This window comes from Mastigoproctus giganteus, chromosome 11, assembly GCF_048544385.1.
Source record: "Mastigoproctus giganteus isolate SK-2022 chromosome 11, ASM4854438v1, whole genome shotgun sequence".
Classification (NCBI taxonomy): Eukaryota; Metazoa; Arthropoda; class Arachnida; order Uropygi; family Thelyphonidae; genus Mastigoproctus; species Mastigoproctus giganteus.
In genome coordinates this window covers 39,102,890-39,120,790 of record NC_143585.1, presented here as the reverse complement: position 1 = coordinate 39,120,790, position 17,901 = coordinate 39,102,890, and the positions used below count along the sequence as shown (strand labels likewise).

General features: G+C 39.4%; 1 protein-coding gene across 2 annotated transcripts in view; it reads right to left on the bottom strand.

Annotated features, from left to right (window-relative positions):
* The window catches only part of LOC150077926 (calsenilin-like), a 78,448-nt gene that overhangs the window by 30,886 nt on the left and 29,661 nt on the right, over nucleotides 1-17,901 (bottom strand). The window contains exon 1 of one of the 2 annotated variants that reach the window (XM_090384746.1): nucleotides 3,874-3,978. The exons of the other annotated variant lie outside the window; for it this stretch is intronic. Coding sequence (XP_090240872.1) covers nucleotides 3,874-3,895 — 22 coding nt within the window. The 5' untranslated portion in view covers nucleotides 3,896-3,978. Of the gene's footprint in view, nucleotides 1-3,873; nucleotides 3,979-17,901 lie in introns of those variants that run through there. 2 annotated transcript variants of the gene reach the window in all.

Genomic DNA, 17,901 nt, shown 5'->3' with positions numbered 1-17,901 from the left:
TTGCAAATGACAACTTTGAATGGGGATTAACGTTAAGGATTAAGACTCAAATCTTTCGTTGCATTTGTGTTGACTCTATAAACCAACAGAGTTCAGCTGCGCATTAAATATTGACAGAATGAAATTGAAAAAGGGTTTAAGTAACAGAAGCCTGCTTTATGGATTAGTGTAACATATACTGAACTCGCAAAAGTATTCGAGCATTCTTCCTGACACTATTTAGATTAAGTTAGGCGTGTGTTAAGCGCTGCCAAAACAACTAAGGCTATGAGAAGTTTATACAGATTGTGTCTTTAACTGTGTATTCTTCGGTCGGTTTGAATATTACTTGTATTTGAATTTATAGAGCCTTGGCTAGTCGGAAGCTGGACGTCACAATCCCTCTTTATGAAGTGGACTGCAATGTCGGAAACCACAGATATTTTAGAGGGGTTTTTTTGGGGTGTATAAGTCCTTGAAGGAGATCTTTCATTGGTAGGAGGTATCAGAAGAAGGGGACACAAATATGAAACCTTAAGGTGAAATAGAAGTTTCCCTCTCATGAAGTCTACCTTCAGGCAAAGTGTTGTAGATCAAGTGAGCAAATTAGCTTCCAATAAGAGACGTAGGTGGAGAGTGTAGAGAAGTTCAAAGTTCATAGACTGAAGTACAGGCTGGTTGGTTTGCTGTTGTTGGATTTTTTTAGGAGCATTGGCGACTAAGGTCATAGTTCAAAGTAGAATTCGACAGTCACCTCTTTGGAGATGGGAAAAGTGTTAGTGATTGGACTTTTTTCCCTCCCTTGGAAGATGCAGAACGCGTTTGCGTCTTCCAGATATTAGAATGACCAAATGTAAAATGCAATATCAACTCAAAGGATTAGATAACCTGATCCAAATAACTTATCCATGACCAAAATTGCTGTTATAAGATTGCTACGAACATTTAATGGAAATTATCACTTACCAAGTATGAGAAATAGTGTCAAACACCCCAGCGTTTCTAAGAAAGTGTCACGGACTGTGTGATGAATTAGACATGGGAAGTCTCACAGGAATATCAAGGTGACATGTCTGCTGTTCTGAGAAAAGCTTCTATACTTAGAATCAGGCCAAAGGGTGGTGTCCATGCACGTAATTGACCGAAGTTTTTACGCTATTGATGGGGATAGTTGAATGATGCTTGCTGGTCGCACTTGTCTTCCCAACCTTTGCGAATCTGACCAAAAATTCGTTTAACTGAACCGTACTAATCTTAAATGAATCAGAAAAGAACTTCCATTTCTTCCTTGTTGATTTGCTAATTGCCGGGAAGACACTGAGGGTAAACTTCTAGGTCGGACAGGTCCATCAAACCTCAGTAGGGTAATCTGACAACAATGTTCACGTCTGTGGATCTGTCACAAGATATCCAACGATTTATTTACCTTATATCGAAGATTGCCTTCACTTACGCCTTCAGTTGCCTTGTTCCCATGGTAGCAGGCATCCTCCGGGCTTTTTCTCTCTCTAGAATACATTAGAATGGAATGTATTTCAGTGTAAGGAACTCTCTCGTTCAAGTTTTAATATCCGCATCTTCTCGTCTTACCTTTGACTTCAATATTTTATATTCCATAACCGCTGGCGTCATGACGTCATATCCGGGTTTATGATATGTTAAATTCGTACAGCGACGCTATCCATTGTATTACCCCGAGGGAGCATTCAGAGGAAAAAAAGATTTATTATTATGTGTAGAAATATAAATTGTCTTTGATATTTTCAGTGAGTTCTTCTTCAATAATAAACAGAATTCTTCAGATTGTAAAAGCCTTATGAAAAGGTTTGACCCGACTTTGTGAATGCCCGAGAACTGTCATGTGCTAATAGAAAAAGCATTTAGACTTGGAATCAGAAAAAAAGGCACTGGGCTGGAACACGAGTGGAAAAAGAAATGTAAAATTAAGTAATAGAGACTCAGATTATTATTAAACCATATTGCAATATCAGCATTCAAAATGCTACTTAAAAGAAGAGTTTAAAGTGGTAAACGATGTTACTGCAAAGAATTAATGGAAAACACGGATCGGAGAGTGGTAGATGATGTAAGAAGTCAGAACGCAGCTACCCGCTTAATGTTTACATATATCAGTCATTAAAAGAATTAGATAAAGTAATGTAAAAACAGCATTTTATAATCTAGGCGAAATTCAGACGCTTTCGCAATGTCTTCTCCATGTCAGTCCGTCCGTCCTCGTGTAACAACTCCTCTCCAAGCGACGGATTTTAATAAAATTTTATTTTTAGTTTTTTTTTGAAAGATTGGTAAAGCCGTCCAGAATTCATTAGAATGGAACTAATAGAAATTTGATATTTGTTGTCATACAATTTGGAGGCGCCTAACGATTACGTGGTCAACTTTTGGTAAACACTTCTTGAGTATAGTATAGAAGTTTATAACACTTGAGGTACATTATTTGATAATCAAACGTGCATTCCTAACATCTGTAAATAAATTTTAAGATGGATCAGCTAAGATTAATATTTGTAATGACAGTTCTCTTCCACCACCCATGCGATTGTGATTATAATACGTTAGTTTTACTACACTCTAATAATTTTAAATGGATCAGGAAAGACTTTTTTCATTTATTTTCTTGAAGGTTGCATTGATTGGCCAATTTCTAAGAAGACAGAGTGATGGGAAAATGCTGGGTCAGACAATCCTGGCAACCCTTAGTAAGATGATGGCTACAGAGTACATGTCCGTGGGTGTGTCACTAGATATCGAGCGATTTATTTACCTTGTATCGAAGATGGTCGTCACACACGCTTTCAATTGCGTTGTTCCCATAGCAACAGGTATCCTCTGGGCTTTTTTCTTCCTAGACCACATTAGAAGAAACAGAACGCATCTAAGAGTAGAGAAAACTTCTCGATCGTATTTTAATATCTGGTTTTTTTTTCACATTATTTAGACTTTTGTTGAGTTCATATTTCTTCAGTATAACCACTGGAAGTATGAAGTCATGTCCAGTGCATTTAATGGTATCCTAATGGAAGTAGCTGGGTTTTAGGAGCATCAGCGACTAAGGCCATGCTGGCCATACTTTTTCCAGGAGAAAAAAACCATTCTGCCCTCGCTTGAAACGTAAAAATTCCTCACGTCCAGGGGACTCGAACTCAGGTCTTTTCCACCCGGTGTGAGGACGATGGCGATTCTACCAACAATGATACCCAAGAGGGCTTACCCTAAAGAGATAAAGCTTTAATGTGCCGTGAAAACCTAGCAGACCAAAATTTTATCTCTTTATCCCAGCAATTTGTCAATAAAATATCCCACTGGATGGTACGCTTTAAGATAAAAAAAGGATTAAATCATTTAGGCTCGCTGTTCGACAAAATTCAATTGATGAGACACAAAATGGAAAAAAGGAAACAGAAAATTAATTCATCCACTACTCCTAGACTATCAACAAACCATTGGACAATATATTAACATACAAAATGGAGTTTAAAAGAAAATAGAATCCTGTTAGAGGAATGCTGAAAGTGGTTGGGCAACTGAAGAGATAAATGAGGTAAGAAGTTTCTGCTTGCTTTCTCTCATCCATCTACTTAATATTTGCATAAATCAGTCATTAGGCAGAAATAATTTAGAAACAGTGATTTATAATCTACAGATAAAAATCATTTTAAATAATACAACCTTTATTTTATGTCTATTATAACTTATATAAAATAAATAACAGAAAATAAGACTGCATTCTTCTTTCTTTTATGAATACCAATGACTGGTTATTTTCTAAAGGGGAAGCTCATTTTATAAACGTTCCTGTCACAACTTAAATACGCCAAAATCTTTCATCATTCTCTGCTAAAGATGGAGTATTAGAGAAAGAAATCGTCTTACCTTTTTTCTTTCCTCCGAACATCTTACATCATAATCCCGGACTTCATAGCAACCCACGGGGTGAGAAGTCTTAGGCAATCTGCTCCCTACTGCTCCTTGTGACCACAGCGGTAGCTTATTGACCGCCTGCGCGGTTCCTGGGAGCTAGAGTACACAGTTTGCACAGACACGCGCTGTACCAGCTCTCCTGCTTGTATCCACGTTTGCGAATACGGATGGTAATCCTCACCAATAAATTAACTCTTTTTGAGGAAGAAAATAAATATAAATAAAAATGCGGGGAAGTTCTACATCGGGTTGATTTAATATAAACTCCTGGAACGCAGAAGCTGAGTAAAATTTATGAATTTTCATCCCAGGTTATAAATAAGAACGTTTCCTGGTCTTCTTTTGCTACAGATTTGGCCAAACGCTGTCAGAAATCCATGAACTATTTTGCAATCTGTACATGATCAGTGGTCAAAATGATCGGTGGATCTTTAAGTAGCCTAAAGATGAGATAATCAGAATCTGTAAGCTCAGAAGTGTACGTAGGATGAGGTAGGGTCTCCAATTTCGACACCTGGGTGCATTCCAGTGTTGGTTGGACAACATAGAGAGTATTACGCTGGTGATGCAGAATAAATCCAGTTATTTATCCCAGGTTTCATTCAAACGATGCGTTCATCCATCTGAATAAATTCGCCAGAATGTTAAGCTCTATCAGGTATTACTGCTCAAACCATCTTTTATCCACAACTTAAACAACTATTTATGAACCCTTCAGAATGCTCAGAACTACTTGTATGAACTTCCATCATACCATAAACGCATTAAAAAGTAAAGTTTCTTCGTTTTTTTACCTCCTCCAACCAGCAATATCTAAATAGCATTCACCTATTGAGTAGTGATGCTCCTGGAAGAGCTGCATTCATTTTGAAACGCCTTTTCCAAGCCTAGTATTTCCAACTTTATATTGCGTATACTACAAATACGCGTTAAAATGTGTAGTAATAAGCATATATTGGGCTTTCGTTCACCCTCATTTTAAACTTGGGCAAAAATTTAGCAAGTGGAGATCACCAGATAGGAATTCCAGTGATCAAAATTCTTCTCATCCATTTTCTTTCGCCATTTTCTCCATATTTTCCCCACTTTTTTATTCCTTATCTTCTATTTGATTACATTACCTTAAGTAGCGGCAGAATGTTGTAAAGAAAAGTGTCAGTTATTTACTTTTCTACTGAAAATACCTCGGGTTGCTGGGCAACGAACTGCCAGGAGCATCAGCATACGTTCTTTTGTATATGAGCAGTGAAGTAAGGAAAGAAAGAGAAGGAGGATGAGGTCTTATCTATTTAGTGTCACAAGCTTATTTAATTCATCCCCAAGGCTGACAATGCATCCTATCTCTGGAGCCTTACTTTCTTTTTTATATACTCGCATTTAATTATTTGGATCGCAGCATGATGCCAACTCACAAGACATGCGAAGAGAGAAAGATTTCGTTAGGGATGGATGTTAACTGTAAAGCCAGTTCATTCCCTCCTCCTTGTCCCTGCTAGCAAAATTCCTGTATATCATTTTGACAAAACCCCATGAGCTGTCCTGGTAGCCTGTCTGCACTGCTCAGAGAACTTCATATCGGACTGCACAATTACCCCAAGGTCTTTTCCATTTTCCACTACCCTGAGTAGATACGATACTCTGGGATTACTGCTACCCATATGCAGTACTTTGCATTTTCAATGTTAAACTTTAAATGCAATTTCTCTGTTCGTCTGCCTAATTTTTCTAGTTGCACAGCATATCTTCATTACCATCATTAACCACCCTGCCAACCAGCCTTTGTGTATTATCTGAAAAATTAGACATTAAGCCTGATATACATTCATCAATATCATTAATAAATTTAGAAAGCAACAAGGAGCCCAGCACTGAACCGTGGGGAACTCCACTAATAACATTCGTCCATGAAGAGTAGTGTCCATTAATAACCACTCTCTGCTTTCTCCCACACATCCATCCATATATCCAGAGCAATAACTTGTCTGTAATGCCACACTACCCCAATTTGTACAGCAGACTTTTATGCGCAACAGTATTAAAAGCTTTCAAGAAATCCAAGTATATAATATCAAAATTATATTTTGCATCCAGTTCCTTTTTTACTGCATCACAGTATCCAATCATATTGGTTAGACAAGGTCGCCCCTTAAAAAATCCATGTTGTGACTATCGTATAATTGCATTCCTGTCTAGATGGGCCTGCATTACTTCTTTAATCAGAGACTCCATTATTTTCTCTGCAACAGAAGTTAATCTAAAAGGTTTGTAATTACCCATGTCACCCTTTGATCCCCCTGTGAATTGTGGATACATTCACACATCTCCAGTCCATAGGGGCCTCTCCTGAATCAAAAGATGCTCTCGTCATTATGGCTAAGGGTTTTCTTGCCTCCTTTGCTGTCTCCCTTAATATCAAATTTTGAACTGCGTCCAGTTATGTCCTCTGTAAATTCTTCAAGGTTCGCCTATCTCTATTCGTCAGTTTTCTTAGTTTGCAGAATCGGATATATCTGTTGTATCACCTAGCCCTGCGGATAGTAGGAGTTGATGATATAACAGATCAATCCAATATAGTCCTCAATAACGGGAGAAATGTTTATGGGCTTTTTTTCACTGCGTGGCTGAGTTATTTGGTCTCAGACATGGACAGCACTGTTTTTACTTCCACAAATTTGGGTTTTTCATTCAGCAAATTGACCAGAGAACACATGCAATTTATGGACATGGGCAGATGAATTGGTTCTCTGTTGGAAAAACCGTGCAACCCTCAACTGTGACCGACTAACTCAACCACGGTGCGAAGAAAAGCCCATTAAAAATTCCTCGAGATACACCGGATTTGAACCGTGTATTTTCCACTCTGGAAAGTGGATGATTATATCCACCATACTACCCACAAGGGCAATAAGATACAATAAACTGAAAGCACATATTTAATGTTAATTCCAAAACAAATCTGTCATTAATTATAACCGAATGTCGCAAAGTTCAAGATTAATCCATCAACTCTTGAGTGGCTCTTAAAAATGCGTTTGATTAGTATTCCCTGCTCACTGCAGATAAAGAGCAGATGAGCTTACTTTGGGATCGAAGGTTTAGCCATGCTTCGTGTTTCGCATTATTCGCATGTGCTTCGCCATGCGAATAATGAAAGGACCCGATTTCACTTAGTGCGCTCCAATAAGAAATAGATTCCCCTGCTTACTGCTGTCCGTCATGCTGTTATCCAAGTTTCCATCACCCCAGGGGAGCAGACAGTCAAGAGAAAGAGAAACAAATGGCATCTTTCTCTTATTTTCTTTTAAAGCTCACTTTTTCCGCTTTCTTTAACACTACAGTGATCTTAATGGCTTCTTGAATGACCTATCTTGGAAAAAAAGAAGCCAGCAGCCATTAGACTTACAATAAATGAATACTACTGTGTTTGTCATTAACTGCAAAGCAGAAAATGACAAATTCCTCAGGTATTTTTTTACCACGAAGCCAATTTTTAAAATCCAAAGAGCAAACAGAGAAGACAAACCCAACAGAATTTATTTATCTTTTCTTAATGTTCAAAGATTGTGTGCACGTGTGGAAAAAGCGAGAGTGTGTGTGTGTGTGTGTGTGTGTGGTATGTCTTGCCTTTTTCCCCATTTAATACCAGCTACCACAAATGCCACTTCGGAAAGCACTTTGACTCAGCAATTGACCTTTTTTTTCTTCCCTCAAATATCAAAATCTAAATCTCCTTAAACGTCATATGTTGAAAACAGTGATATTCATGTCCTGGATTAATGCCAAGCTTCTCCAGATGAATACAACCATTGAACTACAATCGCAACCAAAAGGATACAAAAGAGATTCATCTTTCCTTTACTGGATGAATGCCAACCTTCTCTGACAATGGCAAAATTCAAATGCTCATATCTCACAGCTGACGACAAAGTAACTTCATTAAAATTCTGTGTGCTTAAGAAATACATCTTTGGCGTATTTTCTTAAAGTATTTTCATCTTCAATGCAGCTATTGCAAAGTCCACACTGACTACCGAATATTTATAAGCGATTATATTTCTTTCGTCCACTAATTAATTCCCTCGTGATTCCAAAACACACTTAACAGGATGAATCGTTAATAAAGTGTTCTGAAGAAACCCAAAATGTGATGTTGCTGGATAAAAGGAAGGGGGAAAAAAGAAAATTTCCTCTCTCAGGTAACCTGCATCATTTATCACGCTGCTAAGCACAGACCCCATCAGTCACTAAGTGTGAACTTCGCAATTAATTCTTCCATGATATTTCTTCACCGCTTCTCTGGGGATTTTTATTGAAACCAGCAAATTGGCCTTAGCACCTTCCCTCTCGCTAAGATTGATTTACAGTTTCTATTACAGATTCCAAGGCAGCTCTTTCGCGAAGAGACCTCCAGAGTCACTAATGGTCTCTGCTTTGAATGTAATTGGTGTGGATCAGCATCGCTTACAGCATCAATCATTATCCCCGGGATGCAGAGCTTATTTTAAGATTCAGGAAGGAGTTGTTGTTTTTTTTATATATAAATAATTCGATGAATGTTCCCGAGGCAAAATATTTCCCAAGATTGGATTCTTGAAAATGCAGCGAGTTTAAACTCTGACTGATTGATAGCAATCCACAGACAGTGCGTTCAGCTCTTTTACAAAAGATGCGTTTGGAAAAGGCTTTTTGAAGCGATAATTGCATCTTTGCGTTTAATAATTGTCCTGTTTTAGGTGATGGTAGAATGGTTTTCTCCTGGAACTCAGGTTTTTCGTCCAGCGAACAGCAACTCGACAGAAGACTTTATAACATTTATTAATTTTTGTGATAGCAGAGAAAAGGGACTGGACTATAGATAACAAACAGTATCAGAGAGGCCTTCTGACAAAGGGAAGGCAGTCACTATTCTACCATATCCTGGAAATAATTAACCAACTTTATAACAACAGTTAAGGACATGTTACTAGCTCTCGTGGGTAACGCAGTTGGCATAATCACCGCCCTCCCCACATCAGGTGAAAAAGACCTGAGTTCGAGTCCCGTGGACGATGTGAGGAATTTTTAAGGGGGTTTTTCACAACGCGGCTGAGTTAATCGGTCTCAGGCGAGGGTAGCATGGTTTTTTCTCCAGGAAACTTGGATTTTTCGTCCAGCCAACAGAAAATCGATCACAGAACACACGCAATTTACAGACAATATATACGGCGCAATGTGACTGAGTCACTGATGCTACATCCAGGAAGTTGAGGAACGGTCCTTGCGCCAATTATAAAAAAACAAATTAAACGAACATTCCTAAAGTCGTAGTCAAGTAGGATGATGGAATCTATCCAGTTATATTAAAAGAAGTAGCAAAAGTGGTAGAAAAACCTTCAGTTATAAAACTGAGCTATTCCCTATTTTCAGGAGAGGTCCCTGCAGATTCTACATGTGTAGATGTCTCTTCTGATCGTAAGAATGATTCAAAGGGTAAAGTTGGTAACTATAGACCTGTAAGTCTGACTTCTGTGCCAGTGAAAATAATGGAGTCAGTGCTTGACGATGTAATTTTCAATGTCATCTTGATAAAAGTGGAACCATACAGCAATCACAATATGGGTTTGTTAAAAGGAGATCATTCCTGATAAATCTGATTAGTTACTATAAGATCGTCGGCATCAAGGAGCTGGATATTATGGATAATTTTGACATCGTGTACATAGCTACTAGGTTTTTCATATCGATTAAGAAATATTGTTCAAGGTTTAGGCCTAAATGGTTGTCAAATGAACTACTGAGACTCGTGGCAGACAAGAAAAATGCATGGGATGCATATAAATTGTCAGGCGACAGAGAAGCCTATGGCAGATATAAGGTAGTCTGTAATCGAGTCACAAAGGAGGTTAGGCAGGCGAAGGCAGATTAAGAGAAACCTTTGGCAAAGGATGCTAAGAAAAATAGCAAGGATTTCTTTACTTATATAAACTCTAAAAGGAAGGGGATGAATTTGATTGGTCCACTTGGTGTCGATGGTTCTACTGTTGATGATCCTGCTCAGATAGCAAACAAACTGAATGATTTTTTTTGCATCTACATTCACACATGAGGAGTTATTAAGGTTTGAAAATGCCAGAAAGTTATCAAATTGTAGCAGGGTGCTTAATGATTTTGTAATAACTGAGAGCAAAGTGGAGGAGAAATTGTCGAAGTTAAGCATACGAAAAGCACCTGGGGTGGATGGGATCTATCCAGTTATATTAAAGGAGGCGGCAAAGCAACTAAGCAAACCCTTAGCCATAATTATGAGAGCATCCTTGGACTCAGGGGAGGTTCCCACGGACTGGAGAGGTCCCTGCAGGAGAGGTGAGAGGAGATGTGCAAATGTATCCCCAATTCACAAAGGGGGATCGAAGGGTGACACGAGTAATTACAGACCAGTTAGTTTAACTTCTGTTCCGGGTAAAATAATGGAGTCACTGGTTAAAGATGCATTGCACGATCATCTAGACAAGAGTGCAGCAATAATTCAGACACAGAATGGGTTTGTTAAGGGAAAGTCTTGTCTGATAAATTTGATTGGTTATTATGATGTGGTCACAAAGGAACTGGATGCGAAAAATAATTTTGATATCATATACTTGGATTTCAGGAAAGCTTTTGACACTGTTGCGCATGGAAGACTACTGTACAAATTGGAGCAGAATGGTATTAAGGGTAAGTTGCTACAATGGATAAAAGGATGGTTAAGTGGGAGAAGACAGAGGGTGGTAATCAATGGGTGCTGCTCTTCGTGGACTAATGTTATTAGTGGAGTCCCACAGGGTTCGGTGTTGGGTCCACTGTTGTTTTGTGTATTTATCAATGATATTGATGAAGGTATATCAGGCTTAATGTCGAAGTTTGCAGATGACACAAAGGTTGGCAGGGTTGTTAATGACAGTAATGGCAGTGTGCTACTGCAACAGGATCTAGAAAATTTGGGAGATGTGCTGAGAAGTGGCAACTGAAGTTTAACCTTGACAAATGCAAAGTACTGCATATGAATAGAAGTAACCCCAGAGAAACGTACCAACTGCACCAACTGTAGAAAATGAAAAAGACCTGGGAGTAATTGTGCAGTCAGATATGAAGTTTTCTGAGCAATGCAGACAGGCTGCCAGAGTAGGTCATAGGGTTTTGTCAAGGATATACAGCAATTTTGCTATTAGAGAAAAGGAGGTGATTGTCCCTCTGTATAAGGGAATGGTCAGGCCACGCCTTGTGTACTGCGTTCAGGTCTGGAGGCTTCATTTTAGGAAAGATATAGATTTGCTTGAGCGTGTACAGAGAACAACAAGATTGGTGAGGGGAATGAAGGGATCCTCTTACCAAGAAAGGCTTAAGTTCTGCAAATTGCAGTGGCTGGAGACTAGGCACCTGCGAGGTGATCTGATTGAGGTATATAAGGACTCGAATGGGTTGATCGCGCTGAATTCTGATGGGATTCTTCCACTTGTTCAGATTACGAACCTAAGGGGGCATAAATTCAAATTGAGGAAAGACAGTTATAGAATAGATGTGCGGAAATTTGCCTTTAGCCAGCGGGTGGTTAATTGCTGGAACAAACTTCTATCTGACGTTGTGGAAGTTGATAGCTTAAATAAATTCAAGGAGGAACTGGACAAACCTTTAGCGGGAATGGTTGTGTGAATTCTTTTTTTTTTTTTTTTTGGCTGATGCTCATACGCTTGCTTTCTTGCATCACATGCCTCTATTACTATTTCAGTACAGCCTTTGATACTGTTACACATGGGTGAGATCTATACAGATTGGAGCAGTATGGCATTAGAGGAAAGTTACTGTTGTGGATAAAAAGACGGATAACGGGAAAAGACAGAGAGTGGTTATCAATGGCCACCACTCTTCATGGCGTAATGTGATGAGTGGAGTTCCACAGGAGTCCGCTTTCTTCTGTTTATTATTTTTAATATTTATTAATGATACTGATATACATATTTCGTTTGATTCCCAAGTTTCTTGATGATACAAAGGTGAGTTGGATGGTTAATGTTGTTGACAAATTTTTAGGAGTAATGGGTACAATTTTATTTGAAATATACTCTACTTGAAATATAAAAGTGGTCCGTGTCTGAAAAGAAGTTTGGGAAACAATGTATTAGATTTCCCATTCAGGATTCAACTCCAACTCAATCTTCATTCATCAATTCTACATCCATCAAGCAGAAGCACAAACCTCCTCGCTTCGTACTTTCTGAAAATGACAAGCAGTTCAACTGGAGTATTCAGATTCATTAAGTCGCCATGCTCCGGATTACTATTAACATCAGCTTCTAAGCTACCACGAAATTATTCATCTGATTAATGGTCGCAACTATTGTTAGGAAACTTCATTTCCAAATTACACCGGTATTTCGGAGTCTGTGAATTTCCCTCGAAATCGTATTTTGATATGATGCGCAAAGGACAACTGATCGCTTTATCGTAAACGAAGTCTTTGAATGCGCTGGACCTTGCAAATACCTTTGAATATATACATTTGTTTCGAAGTAAAGTTTAAGCCTCTCGCGTTAAGTTTGTGCTATCTGCATTTCTAACAAAGTTTAATGTAAACTTTCTGCTAACTTCGACACCCCAATCCAATTATACACATGTAAGGATTATGTAAATCAAGGGATAAATCCTGTTTTCCCTCTCTGATTCCTGTCCACGGTACAGATTCTGCGAATCGGAGTTTGTGCGCAGTGGTGTAATAGGAAGATCGAACATTCTTTGACCACGAGCCTTACTGCAAATCACACATTCAGAGAGAGAGAGAGAGAGAGAGAGAGAGAGAGAGAGAATCTTTAATTTCCTTCACGGCCAAAAAGCCAGAGGTTTAAATTTTTACAACCTCCCGAAACTTCGGAAACTCGAACAATTATTTACAAAAAAAAAGGTAATTTTACAAATGAAAACATATTTTGATACAAAGGAGAGAACTCCTTACGAGAGTTAAGTTTGATTGAGCTGGCTTAACATCGAGATAAGAGCACCAGCTCAATCAGACAGGAACAGATGCAATGTACACATCAGTCATTGATGATTAGTCCTACTAGTCATAATTTTTTTCCGGTAAGTCCGGTCAACAGCGAATTTGTTCAGGTCGGCGTCAAGTGCCTGGCTTTGCTTCAACATCTGCTGAGGGAGGAACCTGTCCGAGAGATGGAGTCGTGCTGAATGCGAGTAGAGCTCGGGATTGGCCCTAAGGGCAGCAGGGGGGAGGGGATCCTCCAGCCACAGGTATCCCAGAATGAAGGTGTTGCAATTATGCCTGTTATCATCTTAACTGTTGCTAGGAGGCGTTGTTCGTCAACTAAGGTGGGAAGCCGTGGAATCCCGAGAGAGTTGGCAAGCTGCGTGGTACGAATCGGAGCTGGAAGGTTGTGCTTCCTGTTGGCCCACTTTAGGAGCCAGAATTCTGTGGCTCTGCAAAGAGTGGTTTCTTTACTGACGGTGCCGCTGACGCCCAAATTTCAGCATCATAGAGTAAAGGTGGAAAGATGATTGTTCTTATGTACCTCACGGTTGTCTTTTTATCTCTGATATGAAGGAGATGCTGTTTTGCTATCCACCGGAGTCTTGAAGCACGTGTGAGGAGCATGTCTATGTGGGCGTTGAATCGAAATTTGGAGTCGAATACAACCCCAGATCACGATGGCTGGACACAGTTGGGATGAGAGTGTTGCCGACCGAAGGCTGGAGAGAAGAAAGAGTTTGCTTCAATGAATACACAATGAATTCGGACTTAGCAGGATTCACCTTGAGCTCAAACTGGTAGAGGTAAGATGTGACTGCAGTGAGAGTGTTGTTAATTTCCGTTTTTACCAGATCAAGGTCTTGACCAGGGATGATGGGAGTGAGTATCTTGATATCATCAGCATAGCTCAGTAGACATCGAAAATGTGAAACCAGTGGGAAGAAAATAGATGAGAACAGAAGGCCGGAAAGGACCCCTCCTTGTGGGACTCCTGCGGTGACGGATGTAGTAAGAGTGCGATCTCCTGTATGAAGCTTTATAACTCTGTTATTCAGAAGAGAGGAGAGAAAGCATAATATGTTCCCTGAGATCTGGAAGTGGCATTCCAGGAGAGTGAGTAGTTGGTTTACTTGGACGGCATCAAATGCAGCCTCAATATCTAAGTAAGTAACAGCTAGTTCTTGCCTTTCATCGAATGCTGACAAGATAGTATTCGTGGTGGCTAGCAGATTGGTGATCGTTGATCTCTTTGGAAGGGAGTAGTGAATTTAGGCTGGATTACTGGGTAAGATCTTCTTAGTAAGGATGGGGAGTAAGGTCTCTCCAGGAGCTTCAGCAGGCTGGAGGAGTTGGAGATGGGTCGGAAGTGTTTAGGTTTCGATGGCGACTGAACTTTGGCTAAAGGTTTGATGAGATAGTTTTTCCATTGCTGTGGAAAAATCTGGTTCGAGAGTAACTGGTTGAAAATAATTAAAAGTGGCTGAATAATGTACGGACTTAGGCATTTGAGCATGAATTGGGGAACTCCATCATCATCAGTGGTTGACGAGGCAGGTAGAGAATTAATGGCGACGATCAGCTGTTGTTTTGTGATCTGAATGATATTCAACACTTCGTTCTGGGTGGGCTCTGTTAGCGGAGCCAGATTTGAGTTTGGCATAGGATTACGATTAAATCTTGTGACGAATCTAGCCACAATTCAGGATCAAGTTGCAAAGGAAAATGAAGGTTCACTTTCTTGTATGGAATTTTTCCTTTAGCCAGATCTCGGTTAACGTATAATTTGATTGCCTCAGATTTCAGGCGATTAAATTGAGCCCGTGCCCTTGAATAAACAATGCGATCATTGACATTTTGCGACTGTTTCCATGTGCGATGGATCTGTTGCTTCAGCTGGAAACTCATTTTGAGTTCCGAATTCCACCAAAGTCTTGTATATGGACTTATTGTGATTTTTTTAGAGGCAGCATATTTGGCAACCGTGTTGATCCAGTTTGTGAGAATATTCACAGCTAGCTCTGGGTCACAAGTCTCTAAGGTCACCAGGGAATGAGAGAGGCGGCTCTGATGCACTTATCTACATCACGTAAGTTGGAACTAGTGATGTCAACCTTTTTTGTTGTCCTTCTGGCTTCTAATTTGGGGGCTGACAGATATGCAGTCACATGTATTGGGACATGATCAGAGTCAAATGACGTTTCTGCAATGTAATCAAGAGTGCAAGGGATAGAGGCTAGAACTAGATCTAAGAGGTTATTCCCCCTGGTTGGAACTTCATTAATAAGCTGTAGATCAGCACATCTCAAGTGTGCCAGAAGATCCATTTTCAGATTAGATAGCTGAGGAGGTAAATTGAAATCACTAAGTGAGAACATGTGGGATGCAGCTGATTGATTAACCAGTTGGAAAGTTCAAGGATGATTTGCTGGGAAGGCGTTGGAGGTATGTACACCACATAGACGTCAAACGTCACGAAGTTGTTTCCTAACGTAACGAGGATTGCTTCATAGTTCGGGGAGTTACTGGATTTATTATCCAATAGCTTGAAAGCGGATTTCTTGTAAAATATTGCGACGCCTCCACCACTGCGTGCAATCCGAGATGTGAATACGACCCCATAATCAACTGGGGCAGCTGCCGCTAGGAATTCTTGATCATCATTGAGCCAGGTTTTCGGTGATGGCGAGCAGGTCAAAATATCCGGGGAGCAGAATTTGCTCCATAGTATCAAGCTTGTTCCTAAGACTACGCACATTCTGATAAAAGATGGTGCAAGCAGGTACTCTGGGTACTTTGATGCGAACGGGTGGTCTCTGACATGGCACTACTCGACTCAGCGGAGTGTATCTAGGACTGATGAGCACAGGGATCGGCATTTTGGCGTTCTGTGTCTGTTTTACTTGTAGATGCAGAAGATGGGGGACAGGAACTTATGCAAATTAGTGGTAAAGCTCTTACAGTTGTAAAAACTTGAAGAAATGCTCTTATATCGCCGAGATGGACCACGAGAATCTCCCGTTCCAACAATTTCAGGCAGTCCGAATGTAGTAGGGTGGACAATAAGGCCCTTTATGCAATTTCTCCAGCTCTTGAAACACTAGAATAGCCACCAGTCTTCTTATTCCTATTGAAATGATTGTAACGCTGCTTTAAAGATTTAATCAGCATTACTTTCCAATTGAGGAAGGATATCACCAGTTTTTGAAAAATTAAAGAAAGAGATATGCAGCAGCAGCCATAAAACTTGTATTACCCTCTTAAAGTTTAATAGTTCCTTAATAACTGTCTCTATTGATAAGGTTAACTGTAGGGAACAATTTCTAAATGGTTTATTTGGATTTTAGAAAGGCATTCAACTCAGTCCCTTGTGAGAGGTTGCTGCATAAGCTGGAACATGTTGCAATTACTGGAAGGATTCTAAGATGGATCGCAGGGTGCCTGCAGTGTAGAAGACAGAGGGTTGTGATTAATGGATTAATCTTAAAATTGGTGTTGCGTCACAAGTGGGGTCCCTCCAGGATCGGTTCTTGGACCACAGTTGTTTCCGATTTTCATAAACGACATCGACGAAGGGATAAATTTGCAGTGTACAAATTGGGACAGTTTAATGATCAGTGACAAGCACCGCTCCTTCAAGATGACTTGAACTTGGGTCTTACACTTGAGAAATGGTAACTCCAAAATAAATTATACAGTGGATGTTGTTGAATTACAAACAGCAAAGAAAGAAAGAAAGAAAAGGATCTGGTAGTTACGATGGTAGCCCGTGGTGTCGTATCGGTGAAGGGAGGTCATAATCCCATTGTATAAGGCAATTGAAAGACAGTATTTGGAACACTGTGTCCAAGTATGGAGTCCTCATCTGAAAAAAGACATTGAGGTTTCTTGAAAGGGTCCACCACTGTAGTCACCAATTAATTAACTAACTAAACCGATTAAAAAATAGTTTTCACTTCACTGCACACATTATCTGACAACGCAATATTCACTCCACGTTTTCTAATACTTTTATAATCAACAGTGCATGAAATGCAACACGTATTTCGACTCTATGATTTAATAAATTAAATATTCCTAATTTACTGCCAACGCTTTCATAATGCAGTTTATTTATGTCCCGTGTATTTTAACAACAGTTGAAATGTAGCGTTAACGCTTCTACCGAGATTAATATAATATGAAAATAGTAATAATTCATGATTTATGTATTTAGTAAACTGATAACAACATTAATAGGATGCTGAAGAGCCAGAATCATTAAAATAAAAGCATCGCATTTTTTTTTCTCTCTTTCGAAGGAAATATTCTATCAATGTGGTGCCCCAGTACATGTCACCTTCTGGTAATGGCCTTGCCAACTGGAATTTACTCCCGATTTATCCTCTTCCCTGCGCAACACTAAGAGAAACTGATGTCATAAAAGTAACCATCTAGCACCGCTTCCAACCCCCTTTTTCATCTCACTGAAATAAACGACTCTGTCTGGTATGAAGCGTGTAATGAGTCCACTCTTGCTGAGGATTTCTGTCGCAATTCGGTAGTTCCACCATTACCGGCACGTTTTAAGAGAAGAATCGAATCACCGATTTTTTTTTTTTTCTCTCTTTTTCTTTTCTTGAAGAAGATTCGCTATCTACAGGGGTAAAAGGCTAACGCAAATAACGAGGACACCCGTTTCTGAAATTGCTCCCAGCACGTGGAGCAGAAGGAACTTTAAATAAATATGTGCTCCTATACTACTTGAAAAAAAAAAAAAAAAAATGGTACAATACCAATAAGCTCCCTTTGAACTCAGCATTTCAAAAAATATTTTTTATCGTTTGCTTTTTTATTCTAGTTTTGAAATTATTCTATATTTTTTTTTCTGTAGACACCTAATTAATATCATTCAAAGATCTTGCGAGTTTTTAATGAATGGACTTGTCAATAAAAGTTTTGACAAGTCCATTCATGTTTCTGATAGGCGAAGAGAGATATGGCCATTT